Genomic DNA, 19189 nt, shown 5'->3' on the forward strand with positions numbered 1-19189 from the left:
CACTTTATATTTTAAAGAATGATTTTGGAGCGTCACCTAGCTTGTCTCCGAGTGCCTGCGCACTGCTCGCTCAGCGCGTGCCCGACGCCACCCGGCCGCCCACGTCGCCCTTGCGCACAGCTCACGCAGGAGGCTCTGAAGGCCGCAGCTTACCAGGCAGCACTCTGTAGGTGGCGCTGTTTCTGCTTTATACTAGTGGCGCTTTTCCCGCCATAGCCGCCTCTCCCAGTGGGAGAAATAAGGGAAACTAAGGTTCATCGTGTGTCTGCTCTGTGTCGCCAGCCCCACGTTCCTCATGAAGAAAAGGACGGGGATACAGTCTGTGCCCAGCCACCATTGCTGCTGGCGGCTCAGCCACACATGGGGTCTTGGAGAAGGCTCTGTTGGCTCTTTACCTCAGATCTGAGTGATATATTCGGGCTTCAACAGAGCCCGCAGGGTGGCGATGAGTTGAGAGAGGTTACTGTAGTATACGTAGCGCTTCCCCGGCACCCAAGCCTGGTGTGTGGCCTTGGACTTGGTCCTTTTCTTTTATTATTATTTTTTTCATCTGAAATATGCCCATAGGGTCCTTTTTCTTGAATGGATTTCCTCTTCCTCTTTCTAACAGCTTTTGAGTTCATTTCTAGCTTTTTCTTCCTCTTTCAAGATTTCATGGAGCCGCAGTCATTTTTGTGCTGTCCGGCCTTCTCTTGCCAACATATCTGTGCGGTTTTTTTAGGCCTCGAGCAGTCTCTGTCTCCCACCAGCCATGGGTTACAGTTTCTGGGCTCTAGGAATGGGGGTCGAAGGAAAGGAAAGAAAACTCATCACACGCATTTGATCTCATTTGCTACTTGCGACAACCCTGTCCGGTAGGTCTTGTCCTTGTTTTACACACGAGGAAACTGAGGCTGAAAGAGATTAATTTACCCAAGGTCACCCAGCTACAAAGTGGCAGAGTCACGGCTTGAAGCAGACCCGTCCGGCACTCTGATCCCTCCCAGGTGGCCGAGAAACTGGAGATGCTGAAGAAACAGTACGATGAGAAGCTGGCGCAGAAGGAGGAGCTTCGCAAGAAGTCTGAGGAGATGGAGATGAAGCTGGAGCGAGCCGGGATGCTGGTGTCCGGGCTGTCTGGCGAGAGGGCCCGCTGGGAGGAGACGGTCAAGGTGGGACCTCTTGTACCGCCTGGCTTAGCTTTCACTCTGCCCGCCAGTTCCCAGAGACCCATCATCCCCTTTAGGCTGAGGGACAGAGAAAATAGGGACACTTGGGTGTAGGGAGCTCCATGAATGGAGGGGTGGTAGCTCTCCCCCTCCCTCCTCGCCTGTGGTGAGACCCGTGGAAGGAAAGGCTTTGTGCGTCCCCAGGGACCTGCTTCAGTGTTGGGTTGGGCTGCAAAGCGCACGTGAGGTAGCCCTCCCTCCGACCTGACAGAAAACAGACATGGCACATCTTGTCTCTACCCTCAGTGAGCTCCTGGCTTTGCAGAAAGGGTAGGCCTTATCAGCAGAATGTAAACATTGCTGTCAGAGACGGGGAACTCGAAAGTAATTAGAACAAGGTTGACGTTCTCAGAATGCAAAGGTTTAGGCAGGGGAAGAATCCCTTTGATCGGGATAGTGTCCAGAGGACGGTGTGTCTCCCAGAGCGCTGGGGGCCCATGGGCTCACACCTCCCTCCTGCCCACCAGGGCCTGGAGGAGGACCTGGGCTACCTGGTGGGCGACTGTCTCCTGGCAGCTGCCTTCCTGTCCTACATGGGCCCCTTCCTGACCAACTATCGGGATGAGATTGTCAACCACATCTGGATCCGGAAGGTGAGACGGGCGCAGGTGTGGGAAGCAGGCTCTCGGAGTGGACTCTGAGACCAGGGCTGCGGCCAGGGCTCTGGGGAATATTAAGAGATGCAGAGAAGGGGCAGGGGCTGCTGGACACTGGTCTTCAGGCTGAAGTCTGGGGCTTTTTTCTCCCTAGATCTGGGAACTTCAGGTTCCTTGCTCACCTCGCTTTACCATTGATAACTTCCTGACCAATCCTACCAAAGTCCGGGATTGGAACATCCAAGGGTTGCCCTCAGACGCCTTCTCCACTGAGAATGGCATCATCGTCACCAGGGGCAACAGGTGAGGATGCTGCTGGAGCGGGAAGCAGGGCGGGAGCTGGGTCTGGCTTCTGACCCGCACCTGCTCTTCAGGTGGGCGCTGATGATCGATCCTCAGGCCCAGGCCCTGAAATGGATTAAGAACATGGAAGGAAACCAGGTATATGTCTGGGTGGCTGATTTTGTCCCCCCAGTAGAATCTCTCTCCAAGCCTTGTCTCTTCCTGAGGTCCTACCCTTGGACCACTGTCTCTCTCATATCCTCAGTGTTTCTTCCATGCTCCCCCTTGCTGTCTAGGGCCTAAAGATCATTGACCTTCAGATGAGCGATTATCTGCGAGTCCTGGAACAGGCCATTCAGTTCGGATACCCCGTGCTGCTCCAGAATGTGCAGGAATATCTGGACCCCACACTCAACCCTGTGCTCAACAAATCTGTAGCTCGAATTGGTCAGGGCCCAGGCTTACGGCGGGGCTGATTGTGAGACCCTGGGCGGGAAGGGCTGGCTCTTTGGCTGTGTCCTCTACTCACCTGTCCCTGCATGTAGACAGCCCTGGGCTGGGCCCTTTAGGGCAGGCTGAGTCACTGCCACTGGATGCTGGTGGGGAGTGGGTGGGCCCTTACCCTGTCACCCAGGCCCTTCCCCTTGCCCCTCCTGTGGACGCAGGTGGCCGGCTGCTCATGCGCATTGGAGACAAGGAGGTAGAATACAACCCCGATTTCCGTTTCTACATCACCACCAAGCTCTCCAACCCCCACTACAGCCCAGAGACCTCAGCCAAGACCACCATCGTCAACTTTGCGGTTAAAGAACAGGTGGGTTGGGGCTGATGCCCAGACTGAACTACAGTGAAGCAGGAAAGGCTGTAGAGTTTGGAAGGACCTAGAAAAAGGCTAAGCTTGCGTTGGGCGGCTGGGGATAAGGGTTTTGGGAGGAATGAAGGAATGGGGACGGTGGAGGTCACAGGAGAGAGTCCCTCACCCTGAGTCCTGGTGCCCCCAGGGCCTAGAGGCCCAACTGCTGGGCATCGTGGTTCGGAAGGAGCGACCAGAGCTGGAGGAGCAGAAGGATTCGCTGGTCATCAATATTGCTGCTGGCAAGAGGAAGCTCAAGGAGCTAGAGGATGAGATCCTTCGGTGAGACCTCGCCTCCGCCCAGCCGCCGTCCCGCTGGCCCATTCCCAGCCAGCACCCGGCTGGCCCACTCGCAGGCACAGCCAGCATCCCAGGGTGGTGACAAGGGCTCCCTCCCTCCAGCCACTACCCCAACCCCTTGACCCGGCGCCCCTTGGCTTTCCCCAGGCTGCTGAATGAGGCCACGGGCTCCCTGCTGGACGACGTGCAGCTGGTGAACACTCTGCAGACCTCCAAGATAACTGCCACGGAGGTGACCGAGCAGCTGGAGACCAGTGAGACCACGGAGATCAACATCGACTCAGCCCGGGAGGTGAGCTCTGTGCTCTCCAGCCCCACTTGCCACCGGCTATCAGGAAGCAGCGTGATTGTGTTGGCTTGAGGCCCCTTCCCCTGACCCCCTGCTCTGTGCCATGCCCTTCTGTGGCCTGACAGTGACCCCCACCCCCGCAGGCTTACCGCCCGTGCGCACAGCGGGCGTCAGTCCTGTTCTTCGTGCTCAATGACATGGGCCGCATCGACCCCATGTACCAGTTCTCACTGGATGCCTACATCAGCCTCTTCATCCTCAGCATTGACAAGAGCCATCGCAGCAACAAGCTGGAGGACCGCATCGACTACCTGAATGACTACCACACCTACGCCGTCTACAGGTGCCTCCCCATGCGTCAGGTGGGAGGCCGGGTGTCTGGCTCCTGTGCCACTCTCCTGGCCTCTTCTACCTTGGTGCTTTCTTGTGCCACCATTCTCAGCCACTGCCCTCCTCTCCATGCACCTTCTTGCGTGGCTTATCCACTCTCAGGGCTTAGCCGTCCCCTGTGGACCAACTTACCCGGTCTATCTTTAGTGTTCCCTTAAGCATTGGATTTGCGCACACAACTGTGCATCACACCAGCACTTCTCAAATGTTAACGTGCACCTACAGCCCTGGCGATCTTATTAAATACAGGTTAAGGTTCAGTAGGTCTAGGGTGGGGCCTGAGATTCTGCACCTCTAAGAAGCTCCCAGCTGTCACCACTCTTCCTGGCCCTTGGGTGACATTCTGATCAGCAAGGTCCTTGGCTTCTCTATGTGGATATCTCACAGACCCCTCAAGTTCAGCTTGTTTCAGATCAGACTCATTGTCTTCTCCGTTCCTTCGAGATCCTCATCCCTAAATGGCACCAACATCCACTGCCCAGTCAGCCAGGCCGGACATGGGAGTTATCCCTGGCCCTTCCCTCTCATGTCAGTCACCAGGTTTTGCTCATGAGTATTCTACAAACCATTCCCTCCCGTCCGCCCCCACTGCTACCATAGTTCTTCATTTCAGGCCTTTGTGAGCTTTTATTCCAAACTACACAACGGTCTCCTGCAGGTCGTGCTCTAACTGTCCCTCTTGATCTATCTACCTGTGGCCACCTGCGTGGGCAAACCTGACCACGTCGCTCCCTAGCTCTAGCTTGTCAGTGGTTTTCTTGTCCCCAGTGGCCACGAATCACTCACCCGCCTTTCCCATCTGGCACCACGTGCCTGGGCAGCCCTACCCCCCCCATGCCAGGCCCTCCTCACTCCCCTGCTTTTGCTTGTGCTGGGACTTCCCTGCCTCTCCCACATCGCTCAAAACTCTGCTACACCTATACCTCGGGCAACTTCTCCCACAGGCTTTCCCTGCATTTCCTGTACACCACGGCCACCCCTTCGTAGGACTCAGCCCGCCCCCTCATGACTGATGGCCTCTCTGTCAGTCCTCCCAGAGGCCATGGCTCATTCATCTTTGTGTCTTCAGGACCCAGACGGTGCTGGCAAGATAGTAGGGGAATAACCAAGGTTTTGTTTTTCTAATGGAACTGAATAATGACAACTGAATTCTGCGAAAATCACATCTTCTCTCTAGGCCTGAGTCCTTGTCTGTTTCCAGGAGTTTGGATTAGAGGCTGAGTAAGGTCCTTCTCTGTAAGGTTCTGTGATCGCATGATCTCCACTTAGGGAGCATTCATGCTCGGCATCCTGCCCCCACTTCATTCTGCCTCCTCCATCCTCCCCATATCCTTCTCCCAGGTACACCTGCCGCACCCTTTTTGAGCGCCACAAGCTACTCTTCAGTTTTCATATGTGTGCCAAAATCCTGGAGACTTCTGGCAAGCTCAACATGGATGAGTACAACTTCTTTCTACGTGGGGGTGTGGTGAGTTGGGCAGAGGGCACGTGCCTGTTTGGGGCAGTCAGGTTGGGGATGAGATGAAGGCAAGTGTGATGAGGACTCCAGACCCACAGGGTCAAGCCCAAGACTTCAGCAAGTGAGCCGAGAGGAACCATGCAGCATCAGGTGCATGATGAGCTCCCAGGGGCTGGGGGGTGACTTGCCATGCACCCCCTTGCACACAGTACAGGCTGGACTTTGAGGCATCTCTCACTGGTGACCCACCAATTGGCATGGTCTCGCCACCTTTTTATTGCCTCTCAAACCACCCCTTTCCCAGCCTGAGTTCCACAGTCATCATCACAATCTCTCCCTCAATCACTTTGACCCCCTTTCCCCTCCCACTTTGTGTTGCATTTGCTCATGAAAATGACTAATCTCTCCAGCTTGGGTAAGAGCAAGGCCCCGACTCTACAAAAAATAGAAAAATTGGCTGGACATGGTGGAGCACTCCTGTGGTCCCAGCTACTCAGGAGGCTGAAGCAGGAGGATCTCTTGAGCCCAGGAGTTTGAGGTTGCAGTGAGCTATGATGATGCCACTGCACTCTAACTGGGGTAACAGAGTGAGACTCTAAAAACAAACCCCCCCCAAAAAAGAAAGAAAGAAAGAAAGAAAGAAAGAAAGAAAGAAAGAAAGAAAAAAGAAAAGAAAAGAAAACTACCACTCTGGCTAGATCCAGTTGTTCTTCCCATCCCTGTGTGGCCCATGCAGCTGACATGGCTGAAGAAAAACACTCACTGGACTCACAGACTAGACTCCCTCTAAATCCATGATCACAAATCTCACTGTGCTACATTCCCCTGGGCCAGTAACTCTCCCACCCTCCTGGACAACATGTTCTTTCCTTTTGCCATCTTCACTTGACCTCTCAGCTGGATTTTGGCAATAGCCTTCCAACGTCCCCCACCCCAAACTCTCAACACAGCAACCAGAGAGGTCCTTTTAAAATAGACCCCATTTGACAGGCATCCATCCTGTCGTCTCCCACTTCCCAGCCCTTCACTCCACTCCAGCTACCCGGGCATCATTGCCCTCCTCAAACACTCTGGCATGTCTCACCCCAGGGCCTTTGCACTGGCTGTGCCTCATGCTGGAAAACTATTCCCTGGGTGGACACTTGGTTCTCTGTGTAACCTCCTTTGCAGATCACCTCAGTGAGACCTTCTTAATCTACTTATATTCCATCTTTCAAACTATCCCCCCTCAATCTCCCTTGCCCTTCTCAAATTACTCTATTCTTCCATGGCACTTCTATCTTTAACACATTAAATAATTTACTTATTTATTAGGTTTTTGGTTCATAATATGCCCATGGGTTCATAATCCCATGTTGGAAAATAAGCTCCTCTAGGGCAGAGATATTTGTCCATTTTGTTCAGTAATGCGTCTCAAAGGCTGAAAATGCATAGATGTGAACAATAAAAATTTGTTAAAAAGAATGAATAAATGAATGAGTGAACCAAGGGTTTGTGCTTCCCAGAAAGGCGATACTACCAATTGAAGTCATTAGGCTGGAGACGTTATTACCATGCAACCACCAGAGGGCGCCAGCTTCCTAAATTTGAACTGAGATCGCTCACCGAGCGTCTGAGCCCTAGACCCCCCGTTACTCCCCTGGAAAGTTGGATTCCAAACCATCTCGGGTTCCTGTGTTCACTCTGTTTCATGCAAGACCCATCTTGGTTTCTCACTCTAAAAAAAGAAGGAAGGAAGAAAGGAAGAAAGGGTGGGCAGGAGGAAGAAAGAAAACTCTTTTGAGATGTTCCTAGTTAATCCGTTTCTCCTCTCTCCTTCCCCACTAGGTCCTGGACCGGGAGGGCCAAATGGATAACCCATGTACCAGTTGGCTCGCAGATGCCTACTGGGATAACATCACAGAGCTAGACAAACTGACCAACTTCCACGGTCTCATGAACTCCTTTGAGCAGTATCCCCGTGACTGGCACCTGTGGTATACCAATCCTACCCCAGAGAAGGTGATGCTGCCAGGTACCCAGGCGTCTGAGCCCCCCTTGCTCTCCTTCCTCCATCCAGCCCAAGTGTTTGCCCTGCCAGTGCTCCTCATTCCCTCCCCCAGCTGGCACCTGCCTCCTGGCCCAGGGGGCATTCCTGGCAGGTGCCCCTGTGTTTAGATTCTCGGCTCTTCCAGACTCTCTCCCTGCAATTACTCATATCCCCAGGTGAGTGGGAAAATGCCTGCAATGAAATGCAACGGATGCTGATCGTTCGCTCCCTGCGCCAGGACCGGGTATCATTCTGCGTCACCTCTTTCATCGTCACCAACCTTGGCTCCCGCTTCATTGAGCCACCTGTGCTAAACATGAAGTTGGTCAGTGGCTTGGCTTCCTTGCCCACACCACCCCTGGGTTCTTCCTGCCTTCCTCGCTCTGTGTTGGTCTCCTCAATGGGTTATGTGGCCTTCTGCCTGAGGCCACACCGGTGCTTCTGGCAGGTGATGGAAGATTCAACCCCGCGATCCCCACTTGTGTTCATCCTGTCCCCGGGCGTGGACCCCACCAGTGCCCTGCTCCAGCTGGCAGAGCACACAGGCATGGCCCAGCGCTTCCATGCCCTGTCCCTGGGCCAGGGCCAGGCCCCCATCGCTGCTCGGCTCCTCCGAGATGGTGTTTTTCAGGGTCGGTATCCATCTTTTTTTTCCACTCCTACCTCAGCCTTGGTCCCCCTCCCCAGAACCTCCTACCCCGGTCACACTACTGGAACTGCACCTCCCACTTCTCCAGAAGGCCCCAGGAGTGGCAGACCTGAGTATTGGACCCCCCCCACCAGGTGGAAAGTGTGGGGACAGGTAGGGCTTGGGGAATGATCACCACTGACCCAGCATCTCCTTGTAGGACACTGGGTGTTCCTGGCAAACTGCCACCTGTCACTGTCTTGGATGCCTAATCTGGACAAGCTGGTGGAGCAGCTGCAGGTGGAAGATCCTCACCCTTCCTTCCGCCTCTGGCTCAGCTCTAGCCCCCACCCCGAATTCCCTATCTCGATCTTGCAGGTCAGCATCAAGATGACCACAGAGCCACCAAAGGTATGTTGCTATAGGGAGCCAGCATCACTCCAAGCCATCTGTTCTACCTTTCCTCCTGCTAGCACCAGAGCATGGCCTTAGCCTTAACTGTAACATGACTTTGTTTGATTTTATTGCCCTCTGAAAAATTCCACCTCATTTCTCTCCTCTTCATGCCAAACTCCAAGAACATAATAGTCACATCTAACATTTCTTGAGTGATTACTATGTGCCAGACACTGTTCTAAGTTCTTTACAAGTATTAACTCATTTAATACACACACACACAGGCCAGTGGCTCATACCTGTAATCCCAGCACTTTGGGAGGCCGAGGCAGGAGGATCACTTAAGCCTAGGAGTTCAAGACCAGCCTGGGCAACATAGTGAGAGCCCATCACAACAAAAAATTAAAAAATTAGCCAGGCATGGTGGCATGCACTTGTACTCTCAGCTACTTCAGAGGCTGAGGCAGGAAGATTGCTTGAGCTCAGGGAGTCTGAGGTTACAGTGAGCTATGATCACACCACTGTGCTTCAGCATGGGCAATAGGGTGAGACCTTGTGTGTGTGTGTGTTTTAATTATACCCACATACACACCTGTCAGGTGAATACTATTACACCCCATCTTACAGATAGGAAACTGAGGCACAGGAAGTAATTAAGTATTCCAGAGTCAGAGTTTGGGTAGTTAGGTTTCCAAACTCATTCTTTTACACCCAGGAAATTTCCTGCCTCCTAGCCTTCCCTTACATTCTTTTCCTAATGTCACACTTCTTAGCTTCTTTCTCCTTCCTCCCCTCCAACTCTACTGAAATTTTTTATCTCCAATATTACAAGCTCATCATTGAATGCAATCATACTGATCCTTTAAAATCCGCCACTTCACTGTGCCTCACCCACTCACCCCTACTTAAATTATTTTAGTAGTCTTTCATTGCTCCCACTCGAAATCAAAATCCTTTTTGCTCACCCTGTGAAAAACACAGGGGCCAGTATACAGTAGGTACTCAGCAAATAAGTACCATTGGAGTGTATGAATGGGAGCCTTTCCTCATTCTTAACCCTCTTTGACTACCTCGGGGCAGTTGGCACAGTCAGCCGAGTGTCCCGCTCCCTGGCTTCCCTGACACATTACCGCTGTTTCTGCCTCTGTCTTTTGACGCCTTGTATCATGTCTGTGTCTCCTTCTCCTCTTTGTCTGTGGCCAGATCTCAGGACTTAGTCCTCGACCTCCAACTTTTCTCATTCTCTATTTACTCCTTTCACAAGTTTGCGGGAAACTGTCCTTTCCACGATTTCAACTCCAAGCCCCATCTCTGGCCCCAGTACCAAACTCAGTTCCAGCTCTGAATTGCCGTTTGATCACAAAGCACTGCTGCTGGGCTGCCAGCACCGTCCACCCCGCCTCTCACCACGGCCGCTCGGGTTATCTCCCCGCAGGTTATCGCCTAGCTTCATGGCGATAATATGGCACCAATATGATTGTTTTAAAATATGTTTAAAGTTGATTTTTATTTTCTTTTATTTTTATGCCCCTTTTTAAAATGTCAAATAGTTCAGAAATGTGTTACCAGTGTAATGGAATTTTTTTTCTGCATTTTTTTAAAGAACTTTTTTTTTTTTCACGTCTAAGAGAGGTATGTGCCCTGCCAGCTAGATGGTTCTTTGTTGCTTGAGCGTCCTGTGATGGGAGGAGGTGTGTAAGTTTGGAGGCAGGTGCTATTTAGGACTGCATGATAAAAGTGGGAGGCAGTGGCTGAGCAGAGTGACTCATACCTGTGATCTCAACATTCTGTGAAGCTGAGGCAGGAGGAGGATCACGTGAGGCCAGGAGTTCCAGACTAACCTGGGCAACATAGCAAGACTCCAATCTCTACAAATGAAAAAAGAAAGAATATTTATTAAGTATATGCAAGATATGAAGGATCATGATTCAATGAATGCCTGTGTGCCTATTATCCTTTTAAGAAAGATTAGCATTGTCTTTGAAGTCCCCGTGTGTTTCTTCCCAATCTCATCATCTTCCCTCCTTACTCAGAGGAAGCCACTATTCTGAATTCTGAATGCGTCATTCTCTTTTCCTTATAATTTTAGCATAAAAGTTTGTATCACTAATGCAGTCATGCTAAATAAATTTCTCTGCGACGAGCTTTTTTCATTTAACATTATGTGCTTGACATTCATTCATACTGCTTTGATGTTTCATAGTTCTTCATACAGTCCAGATCCTAATCTTTTGTCAATTTGGAGAACATTGAGAACATCATGACTTGGGAGGGTCAAAAGTAGGGGGACAGTTATGTGTTTTGTGGTTTGTCTTTTCTGTTATTTTTTGGTAAATAGAAATTCTTAATTTTTATGAGGTTTGATGAGCTTTTATTCTCCAACATGAATTTTAGAATTAGCTTGTTAAGTTTCACAAAAAAATTGGATTATTCAGTTTGGAGAAAATTGATAACTTTAGGACAAGAAACCTCTCAATCCATGAGTGTATCCATCTCTCTCCATTTATTCTTTAGTTCAATGAAGTTTTGTAATTTTCCCATAAAGATGTCTGCATCTTAGATTTATTCTTAGATACTTTACATGTTTTAATATTATAAATGGCATTATTTTATTTTTGCTACTGCTATCCAATATTTTTACTTCAAGTTTTTCACTACTCCATCCCGTTGATCACAGATAAGTCTTCCTAAAACACTGTTTCAAAATATTACTGTCCACTCAAGAGAGAGCATGGCTCCATGTCCATGATGCTAGTGAATCAAGTCCAAATGGCTCCAACTATTAATACTACTCTTCTTATTGCCTCTCCGTCTGTACACGGACCTTCTTTTCCCACCTAAGGACTTGCACTTGATTTCAGCCAGGCTCATCCTTTCACTTATTTTCTCCATTGTGTCTTTACTCCTTCAAATCCTTCCAGCTCCAGGAAACCAAGACCCTTCTCTCAAGTCTAGTCATATCCTTCCCATTTGTAAGACTTAGTCCAAATTCCAACTTGTTCATGAAACCCAATAAAGCCAATCATGTAGAATGTTCCTCCTTGATGATATACTATGACTTTTTTAATTGACACTGAACTTTTGCACATAATTCTGCACACTTTTGTTAATTAATAGTTGCAAGTATATACTTTGTTCACATTTTCTGCTACTCCCCAATTGGGTTGGCCTACCCATTGAGAACATCATGGCTGAGAGGATCAAAAGTTGGAGGACAGGCTGGTCCAATGGTCATGGGTTATCAGAACTTGTTAACATTAGCATCACTAAAGTTGGCATACAACTCCCCACGCTACACTTGACTGGCTTAACAAGAAGGCAGGCCTGCCCCTAACCCATACAGTGCCTGTGTGTCTGAACTAGATCAGGCACCTAGCCTTGTGAATGAGTGCACATCTTGGCATGTAGATCAAGGGCTAGATTTTGGCTTCCACTTACCCCTTCTGCCAGTGCCTTTGTGCAGTGAACAGTCTCCACATCTGTACATGGTGGCGCTAGAGGCAGGGCTGAGTATGCTGCATGGCAACTGTGTACTTCATTGTCCCTAGGGCCTAAAGGCCAACATGACGCGTCTTTACCAACTGATGACAGAACCACAGTTTTCCCGCTGCTCCAAACCTGCCAAATATAAGAAGCTGCTGTTTGCACTCTGCTTCTTCCACTCTATATTACTGGAACGCAAAAAGTTCCTGCAGCTTGGTTGGAATATTATCTATGGCTTCAATGACTCTGACTTCGAGGTTTGTACCACCCAGGGATCCTCATTCCATCCCTCTCTCCTTATACTTCCTGCCCCCTGGCTCCCCTGTGGGAATATCTACTCACAGAAAGCCTGTGTTAAAGCTCCACTGGAAGAGTTCCTGCCATAACTATGTTGGGGGTGGGGGTGGGGACTTGAGTTGGGACCATTCACAGGTGTCAGAGAACTTGCTGAGCCTCTATCTGGATGAGTACGAGGAAACACCCTGGGATGCACTCAAGTACCTCATTGCTGGCGTCAACTATGGTGGACATGTCACAGATGACTGGGACCGGCGCCTGCTTATCACATACATCAATGACTATTTCTGTGACCAGTCTTTATCAACTCCCTTCTACCGGTGAGGGGCAGGTGGCACTGAGCAGGGAGCCAGAAGACACAGGCAGAGAATATGAGATTGGGAGAAGATAGTCTATGGGACTGGGAGGGGGAGCAGGGAGTTGGACAAATGGGATGTGCATAAAGACTGGGGTCTTGGCTGGGCATTGAAGCCCAAGACCCCACAACATGGTGATAATTATGTTGTGGCTCCCCAGGTTGTCCGTATTAGAGACTTACTTTATCCCCAAGGATGGGGGTCTGGCCTCTTACAAGGAATACATCAGCTTATTGCCTGGCATGGACCCCCCTGAGGCCTTTGGCCAGCACCCCAATGCCGATGTGGCCTCCCAGATCACAGAGGCACGAACTCTCTTTGAGACTCTGCTTTCCCTGCAACCCCAGATTACACCCATCAGGGCTGGAGGCCAGACCCGGGAAGAGAAGGCAAGAAAAGACACACCTGGGTGGGAGTGGGGGTGGGGGTGGGGAGTGATGAGGAAGAGAGGGTGACACTCATAGCTTTTATCTCCACAGGTCCTTGAGTTGGCTGCAGATGTGAAGCAGAAGATCCCTGAAATGATCGACTATGAGGGGACCCGAAAACTGTTGGCTCTCGACCCCTCCCCCCTCAATGTGGTCCTTCTGCAGGAGATCCAGAGATATAACAAGCTGATGCAGACCATCCTGTAAGATGCAGGGGCCCTGTGGAATGTGGGAGGGGCAGAGAAGGGCCTTCACCCCCTGGCAGGATGACTTTTCCAGGCCTACCATCTCTAACCCTCCACCTAAACCTGCTCAGGTTATCACTGACAGACCTGGAGAAAGGCATCCAGGGCCTCATCGTCATGTCTACAAGTCTGGAAGAGATTTTCAATTGCATCTTTGATGCCCACGTTCCTCCGCTGTGGGGAAAGGCAAGACTACACCACTGTTGATCCTACTGCAACTATGAGCTCTCTTCTCACCCCTGTGCCCCCCAATCTCCTGTTTCTAGGGAGGCATGTAGCAGACTACAGGGAGCCTGGGCATTGAAGCCAGATGGGTTCAAGTTTGAAATCTGGCTGTCTGACTCTGCACAACTTACTAACTTATAGACTTATTCAGGGCAGGTTACTAATCTCTCCAAGAATGTTTCAAGGATTCCCAGTACTGTACACAACACTCAGTAGGTGCTTCATTAATGATACATGGTTAATATTACTATTGCCACTGTTATTAATAAATAGGTGCCATTTTATGCTTTTTTCCTGGGAGTTGGCTTATGGAGAGCTTTGCCCACCCATAGGTGGGGAACAGGGGTTGACACCACATAGTTTTCTTATATCTGCTCTAGGTGCTCAAATAAAGGATTTGAATATATGATGAAATGAATGAGTAAACACTCATTGTCTCCTCTCTCAGGCATATCCCTCACAAAAGCCACTGGCTGCATGGACCCGGGACTTGGCCATGCGTGTGGAGCAGTTTGAGCTGTGGGCCAGCCGTGCCCGGCCACCTGTGATCTTCTGGCTGTCTGGTTTCACCTTTCCTACAGGTTTCCTCACTGCTGTGCTGCAGTCTTCAGCTCGCCAAAACAATGTGAGCAATGTGGAAAATGTGAAGCAGGGATGGATGTTGAGGACATGTATTTGCTCTCCTCTTTGGGGCCCTCCCTTACTCTCACCTTCAACCCCCAGATTTCAGTGGACAGCCTCTCCTGGGAGTTTATCGTTTCCACTGTGGATGACAGCAACCTAGTGTATCCACCCAAGGTGGGAGCCAGATGTTCTTGGGGCTCTGAGCAAAAGAGGGTGCTGGGATGCAAAAGAAGAAATAATCCGATGAGAAGGGAGAAGAGAGGTGCCAGGTTGGGGTGCTGGCAACTAAGTGTCTAGCCTTCCCCCAAACCTGCCCCCATTTCTCCCCAGGATGGTGTCTGGGTTCGGGGCCTGTACCTGGAGGGTGCTGGCTGGGACCGGAAGAACTCCTGCTTGGTGGAGGCAGAACCCATGCAGCTTGTCTGCCTCATGCCCACGATCCACTTCCGGCCTGCAGAGAGCCGCAAGAAGAGCGCTAAGGGTGGGTCAGCTCCCCCAGACCTGCCTGTCCCATCCCTAGTCTGGATCCTAGCCCATCCTCTGCGCCAGCCCTCTCCACACTCGCTCCTTTTCTGCTCTCGCACAGGGATGTGACTCCTTGTCTCCTTTCCCCTAGGCATGTACTCCTGCCCCTGCTATTACTATCCCGACCGGGCAGGCAGCTCAGACAGAGCCTCCTTTGTCATCGGCATCGACCTCCGATCTGGGGCCATGACATCCGACCACTGGATCAAGAGAGGCACTGCTCTACTCATGAGTTTGGACAACTGAGGAGGCCTCCTTTTTCTCCGCTTGACAGAGGCTCGGGGACTTTAGGAACTGAGGCTGATAATGCACCTGGATTGAGGCTGGACTTCTCTCAGGCTTTGACTGACCATGGCTGAAGTTGGCGTGTGATGGGGCCCTGGAGACACCTAGTTGTCCTAGCCATAAAGGTGGAAGAGTTGTATTGGAGCTCAGAGCAGTAAAACTCCCGACCACAAGCCCTAAGTGTCTCAATGGAGCGGTGGGGGTTTGGGGAGGGAGGAATCCCGGGCTTTACAGAGTACGGGATCTTTTACTGAGCTTATAAGACTCGGGGAAAGGAGCGAGGGAAAGGGGTGGCCTCGAGAGGAAAGGAGGCGTGGCCTTGAGCCAATGGGCAAGGCGCCGGGGCCTAAAGAGGGTGTGGCCAAACCTCCGGGCAGGACTTGAGTGGGGGAGGCGGGGCTTGCTTTAGAAGGGCGCGTGATCCAAATGGAATAGGGGTTTGGTCAGGCAGGGATAAGGGCTGAACCCGTACACTGCACCCTGCACCCCGCACCCGCGCCCGGCATCCTACCCAACACCGGATCTGAGGCTAGCGGGACCGGCAGAAGGCGGGGCGGAAAGAGACTTCAGCGCACAGAGGGGCGGGACCACGAGAAGGGGGCGGGGCTGGGGGAACGGGGGTGCGGGTGTTTGTGTTGGAAAATCCTACTGCGCCACTGGGCGGAGCGGCCCCCCCAGCCCTGGCCTGGGAGAGGGGGGGCCGCTCAACCCTCTGGGAGACCTTGGGGAGCCTGAGCATCTGGGACCCCCCCCCAACCAGGTAACGGGGAGCCGCGAGGACGTCTGTAAAGAGGGAAACCATCTCTGTGTAGTGAGGCGGGACGCCTGAGTCGTAGGAGGGGTAGAGCTGGGGATGGACGTTTGCGTCTCGGAAAGGGCACTGGGAAGAAGACTGGGGCGCTGGACATCCAGGTCCCCTACAAAAGAACAGGGCGGGGGTGGGGGAAGAACTGGGAGGCAGATGTCTTGGGTTCCGGATGTCAAGAAGGGCCTGAAAGGGCTCCCGGTTCCCCCAGGGCTGGGATTCCCCTTCCTGACATCAGGGCGGGGCGCAGCAGTTCTAACTGAAGGGCAAGACTAAAGGGCAGAGTTTGCAGATAGGTCAATGCGATGGCCAATTAAGGTCAGATGTGGTCAGACTAGGGGTGTCTCCTGTCTCGGGGCCATTTCAAGTCTCCCTCCACTTCTTTTCACGGGGGAGGTATATAGCCTCAGCCTGACTTTCCCACTAGGAGCCCCAAGAGCTTCCTTAGCGGTAGCCTTCGCCCCCATCCCACTCCACCCCGCCGCACCTCTCTCTCTCGGCCTCGCCCGCTAATTTACTCATCCTTGGTCCTGCCCCCACTCTGCAGTCTCGGGTTCCCTAACCCTGAAACGCCTCGCATGGCTTCTCGATGCTGAAACCTTCCCAGTGTAGCCACGAGATGGCGTGGGCGAGACGCACACCTAGAGCTGAGGGCGGTGCGAGTGGGGGATGTGACCATGGGAGCAGCTGAAGACCCCGTCCCGGCCTGAGGGAAAGTGGGTTGAGGCCCTCATTTGACTTCGTGTCACCTGGGCCCCCTCACAGGAAATTGCGGGCAGCAGGGCAAAGGGCATAGGATAGGAAGGAGGCTGGGGTAAGTAGTGGGGAGGGGGGCACGCGGGTTGGTTACTAAGCAACGTAGACTTGCTTCCTGTCTTTTGTGGCTTGTGGCCGTGACATGGGTGGGGGTTAGAGAGAGTGGGGGGCTTGGAGACTGTAGGGCAGGTTGAGGGCAGGACCCCCTGGTTCCCGGGCCTAGGAAAACCCTGGGAGGTAGGAGGGGAAGCAGCGAGCTGCGCTGCACCAGAAAAGGACTCGGCGGTTAGCCGGCGGGGGGCGGGACCGAGGCGCGGCGCTCACCTCGGCTCCCCTTCCCTCCCGGGGGTTGCTTGCCCTGTTGCCAGAGTAACTGGAGAGCGAGACTCGGGAGCCAGATTCCCTAACTCTCCCTTCTGTCCAATCCGCTCCACCGGACGTCCCTGACATCAGGGCCCTGGCAGCCAATGGGGAAGGGGCATTATAGAGCGACTGGAAAAGGGAGAGAGGAGGGGAAGAGGTGGAGGAAGGGAGGAGGTAGCTGCCCGGGACCCGCACGTGCACTCCCACACGCTCGCGCCCACCCCCCCTTTCATCGCACGCGCCCGTGCACCCCCTTGCGCCTGCGCAGCGAGCCGCCTCCCCCTCCGTCACCCGCTCCCCGTCTGGAGTCTGGGTAAACTAGCACAGGGCTGTGCTCCTCAGTCCTTGGGGACCCAGACGTCTGGGTCGGTCAGCACTGTTTCACTGCGTCGCGACCATTAATGCCCAGCCTCGCTTGGGAGGGCCAGCTACCTGTTCCCCACCTCCCCCCAGCTGGTGCCCCATGCTCCCAGGTGGGCTGGGCGGAGCTGTGGTTTCCGGCCCCATATGCTCAGGCACTGCCTTCCCGGGCTCTGGCTTAGGTTGCTTCCCCAGGAGAAAGGGAGCGGGTACCAGAGCCCCTTCCCGAGGCTTCACTCCCCGGGCCCAGCTGTAGTTGGTAAAAGGGGAGGACGCTGCGGGGAAGCCCCGGACGGCCCAGGTGACTCCCCTGGGCCAACACGCCCCTTCTTCGCATGAATTCCTGCTCTTTGATGTGCACCAAAAGCCTTGCCATCCTTAACGTTTCCTCCTTACTCGCCCTGGTGTTCTTTACACCTCCCTCGGCTCCTTTCGGGATGTGTGTCCCCGTCTCCACTCGTCCTTCTCTGCTTCTCCCGATTACATAACTCTTCCTCTCGCCGTGTCCTGATTTCAACTCCACAGACTCCGCCCTGGAACAGCGCGGGGAGGGGCGGGACAGTTGGGGACCCAGACAGATTATGGCTGGCGGCCGGCTGGGCACTGGGGATCCCGCAGATGGGAGACGGAGCCCCGTGGGACCCGGTGCCCCCATTCCCCTCCTCCCACCCCCCACCCGCGAGCTCGCCCAAGAGAGATGAGGCACTGTGTCTCCGAGAGGCGTGTCGGGACTCCTGTCAGAAATGTGGGTTGGGAGGTCAGGGCTGGAGGCGGAGGAGCGGTGGCAAGCGAAAGGCCGAGTCCCTGGGATTGAGTCGTATTGGGGGTAAAAGAGGTGAAGGCAGGACGCTTGGGTTCCCTCCCACGTCTCTTTTTTGGGTTCCCAGAAGGTCTACGGCTGTTTCCCAGGAAGCTCAGCCAGCAGACCTCTGCAGACCCGTAGGGGTCAAAGGTCTGTGTTAGAGGTGGCCTGGGATGATGTCACCAGTGCACGTGCCCCGGGATGGTTGCCAGGCAATGAGATCTCCTCCCCCTTCCATTCCCTCCCACCTCTGCCCTGAGTCCAGTTCCAGTCCCGTGCCATCTCTTTCCCCTCTCTCTTCCTTTGGCCTTAGCCTCCTGCAGGTGTGAAACCCCGGCCTGGAGTTTTGGGAGGGGGAGGGGCACGGGTGTGGTGTGGCTGAAAGACTTTGCCCCTTTGCTAGGCTGAGAGAACCTTGGGTCACTTTTCCCTAGATTGGCACAGAAGGGCTTCCCCTCCAAGCCTCCACCCCCAGAAAGAGCCTCTGAGTAGTCTCTTTACTTTCCCACCTGCTGTATGGCCAAGTGTCTCATTGCCCCCTTCCCACCCACATTAACTTGGAGTGGAAGTGGTTGTCAAGATAGCTACCCCTAGGAGAAAAGTTATGTGTAGTTAGGGGGATTCATTGGACACCAGCTCATCCTTGATGTCCCCTTAATCTATGGTACACACACACACCTCTGCAAACAGTTGAGGAAAAAGGTCAAGAAACAGTATTAGGCTGAATAGTCAGGGTCATTATACTGTGTAGGAGGGTGGGCCAGTTTCCTCCCTGGCATCTCAGGGGAGGAGGTCTCAGCTGACAGCTATGGTTGCCCTTCTCTATAGAGTCCTGGGGTTGGTGATGGTATTGGAAAAAATCAGTGTCTGCCTTTATGTACCTTAGAGTTTGGGTAGTCATATCAGACCTAGTTTCTAATCCCAGCTCTGCCACTTAGTGGCTTTTGGGACTTGGAAAGGTCACAACCTCAATGAGCCTCATATTCTTAATCTGGAAAATTTAAATATCAATACCTACCTTCAGGCCCATGGGAAAAAAATGAGATAATTTATACAAAGCACTTAGCACAGTGCCTGGCACAGAATACACACTGAATGAATGCTCGTTGTTATGAAATACTTTTATTATTAAATGGTGTTAGTTATTATCTTTATTATTATAGGTGGTAGACCTACTCCAAACTAACCATGACTTCAGGAGTTTG

General features: G+C 52.6%; 1 protein-coding gene and 1 long non-coding RNA gene across 3 annotated transcripts in view; one reads left to right on the forward strand and one right to left on the reverse strand.

The window, feature by feature from the left end:
* DNAH2 (dynein axonemal heavy chain 2) overlaps positions 1-15060 on the forward strand; it is a 106656-nt gene extending 91596 nt beyond the window's left edge. The window contains exons 66-88 of the mRNA XM_012775826.3: positions 987-1151; positions 1676-1801; positions 1959-2107; positions 2179-2245; positions 2383-2533; positions 2752-2900; positions 3088-3221; positions 3387-3531; positions 3672-3871; positions 5260-5386; positions 7205-7391; positions 7583-7731; positions 7855-8038; positions 8255-8445; positions 11979-12170; positions 12346-12530; positions 12727-12955; positions 13046-13197; positions 13311-13425; positions 13913-14089; positions 14188-14262; positions 14419-14569; positions 14705-15060. Coding sequence (XP_012631280.1) covers positions 987-1151; positions 1676-1801; positions 1959-2107; positions 2179-2245; positions 2383-2533; positions 2752-2900; positions 3088-3221; positions 3387-3531; positions 3672-3871; positions 5260-5386; positions 7205-7391; positions 7583-7731; positions 7855-8038; positions 8255-8445; positions 11979-12170; positions 12346-12530; positions 12727-12955; positions 13046-13197; positions 13311-13425; positions 13913-14089; positions 14188-14262; positions 14419-14569; positions 14705-14859 — 3555 coding nt within the window. The 3' untranslated portion in view covers positions 14860-15060. The remainder of the gene's footprint in view (positions 1-986; positions 1152-1675; positions 1802-1958; positions 2108-2178; positions 2246-2382; positions 2534-2751; positions 2901-3087; positions 3222-3386; positions 3532-3671; positions 3872-5259; positions 5387-7204; positions 7392-7582; positions 7732-7854; positions 8039-8254; positions 8446-11978; positions 12171-12345; positions 12531-12726; positions 12956-13045; positions 13198-13310; positions 13426-13912; positions 14090-14187; positions 14263-14418; positions 14570-14704) is intronic.
* Positions 9922-17685, reverse strand: LOC105877458 (uncharacterized). Of its 2 annotated transcripts, XR_001156975.3 has the most exons (5): positions 16784-17039; positions 14446-14539; positions 14175-14304; positions 11869-12048; positions 9922-10298 (listed from the first exon to the last, which is right to left on the reverse strand). It is a non-coding gene; the product is annotated as an uncharacterized LOC105877458 (long non-coding RNA). The 2 variants fall into 2 exon arrangements; XR_012913017.1 differs by lacking the exons at positions 14175-14304; positions 14446-14539; positions 16784-17039 and adding an exon at positions 17579-17685.
* Positions 17686-19189: the final 1504 nt, after the last annotated feature.

This window comes from Microcebus murinus, chromosome 18 (genome assembly GCF_040939455.1).
Source record: "Microcebus murinus isolate Inina chromosome 18, M.murinus_Inina_mat1.0, whole genome shotgun sequence".
NCBI lineage: Eukaryota > Metazoa > Chordata > Mammalia > Primates > Cheirogaleidae > Microcebus > Microcebus murinus.